Genomic DNA, 2,138 nt, shown 5'->3' with positions numbered 1-2,138 from the left:
ACCTTGAGGAACACCAGCGGATTGAAAATAGAGGGATGGATAGGAACCATTGTGGTTTACTTGGAATAATCTATTAGTAAGAAAGGAACGGATGATGAGAAAGTATGTCGGAGGTAGGAATTTACGGAGTTTGTAAAGCAGTCCCGGATGCCAGACTCGATCAAAAGCCTGCTCTATATCGAAAAAGACTCCCTTGTGATGTTTTAAAAAGTTATTTATTTACTATATGGGAAATAATATTTGTGATTTTATAAAAACTTATTTATTTACTATACAGGGAATAATTTTTGTGATTTTTTAAAAAGTTATTTATTTACTATGTAGGAAATAATTTTTGAAAATTTTTAAATACTTATTTATTTCAATTTCCAATATTTTTTGTTATTCAAAACAATTCCATTAATATATTAATATCCTACTATACCACAATAACAGCACATTATTGAAATAATTTAACCCAAGTGGCTAAGTGGGCAAAATATTTTTTTATGGAGTAATAAAGTGGATATTCACTTTTTGCACCTCATCAGGGCTAAGAACAAAAAACGAGAAAGCAACCGTAATGAATAAAAGGAAATACAGAATGATTAGAAAATAAGAAAACAACTAACATTATAGATATAAAATAGCATTAAAAAATATGTATAGTCTACGTATTATAAGAACTTTATTTTAGCTGTATGAGAAAAGTAATAATAAAATTAAGGTAGAGGAAAGAACAAATATTAAAATGCGTATGAATATCTAGTTAGTAAATATATATAAAAAATTATGAAACATTATTTATAATTATTGTATTATTATAAAAGTTTTACTGAATCAAAATTTCGTTGGCCTACTATATGGAAAGCAATTTTTTATATATATTTAAGCTCATTTATTACAATTTATAATTTTTTTTTCTACAACCGAAACCAAATCGATGACATATTATTATCATCCTATGTAATAAGAGCTCAATGTTGAAATAATTCAGCCCGACTTATCTAATTAAATGGGATTAAATATTTTTTATTGCAAAATAAACTTGATATTCGTTTTCCCACCAAAAAAAAAACCTTAAATACAAAGTTCCATAGTAATAAAAAAATTAAATATTTTTGTTCAAATTTTCACCATAATTTTTGGCTTTCGATTTTTTTTTTTTCGAAAATCACAAAAATTGCAATAACATTTAACAGGATTCAACTAATCTTCAAGAAACATAAGAGGTGTTTTTTTTGGATTCAATGTACCTTGAAATATTTGGTGGGTGTAATTTTTTTTTTTGGCCTATTAGAAACATTCATTATTGAAAACAATTTACCAAAATATAACTACTATATGAGAAGTAATTTTTGTATTGCTTTAAAATTGATTTATTAGAATTAACAATATTTATTTGTTATTCTAAACAAATCGATTGATGTATTATTATACTAATATGTCTAATAAAAACACAGTATTGAAATAATTTAGCCCGATTGGCCTGGATAAAATATTTTCTTTTAATAGAGAAATAATGTTTATATTCGCTTTTGGTACCTAGAAAAAAACCTTAAATACAAGTTTTCATAATTATTAAAAAAATTATAATAAATGTAACACGACTTCACTAACCTAAAAGAAATGTAAGATGTTTTTTGGTTTCAATGAACCATGAAATGTAAAACTTCATATTTTGGGGAACGTCATTTATTTTTTTGGCCTATTAAAACATTCATTATTTAAAATATAATTTTTAATCATATATTGTAGTCTTAAGACATTTAGTTGTCTACTAATGCATTATATATTATATTCATTACATTTATTTATTAATTGTTTCTGCTTAGCTCCTTACATAAAGAGGTGTAAGAACGACAAATCATTAAATGATTGCATTCTGAAGAACTCAAAAGAAGCAATTAATGGACTGATTAAAGGTAATAATATATTTCATTATTATGTAGTTTTAAAATTAGAATTTAAGTATATATTTTTTAAGAAAAATATAACTTACAAATGTAGTTCAATAATTAAAGTTGACAATGTACAAAACAGACAGTTACCAAAATAAATAGAGAGGAAAGTGGAAAAGTGGAGGCCAAATAAGTGATTCAACGAAAAGTGTCTTTTTTTTTTTATCACTTTGATCAGTTGCTTGGGAGCACATATGA

The 2,138-nt window shown here is 24.8% G+C and overlaps 1 protein-coding gene across 1 annotated transcript in view; it reads left to right on the top strand.

Annotated features, from left to right (window-relative positions):
• Nucleotides 1-730: 730 nt before the first annotated feature.
• The window catches only part of LOC106684373 (protein takeout), a gene marked incomplete in the record, with an annotated part of 7,757 nt that continues 6,349 nt past the window's right edge, over nucleotides 731-2,138 (top strand). The window contains 2 exon segments of the mRNA XM_067053378.1: nucleotides 731-734; nucleotides 1,815-1,904. Coding sequence (XP_066909479.1) covers nucleotides 731-734; nucleotides 1,815-1,904 — 94 coding nt within the window.

The sequence above is a fragment of the Halyomorpha halys genome, unplaced genomic scaffold (genome assembly GCF_000696795.3).
Source record: "Halyomorpha halys isolate HHAL.00 unplaced genomic scaffold, Hhal_1.1 Scaffold576.1, whole genome shotgun sequence".
NCBI lineage: Eukaryota > Metazoa > Arthropoda > Insecta > Hemiptera > Pentatomidae > Halyomorpha > Halyomorpha halys.
The sequence above is the reverse complement of the archived record's forward strand: the minus strand, read 5'-3'. Positions and strand labels throughout refer to the sequence as shown.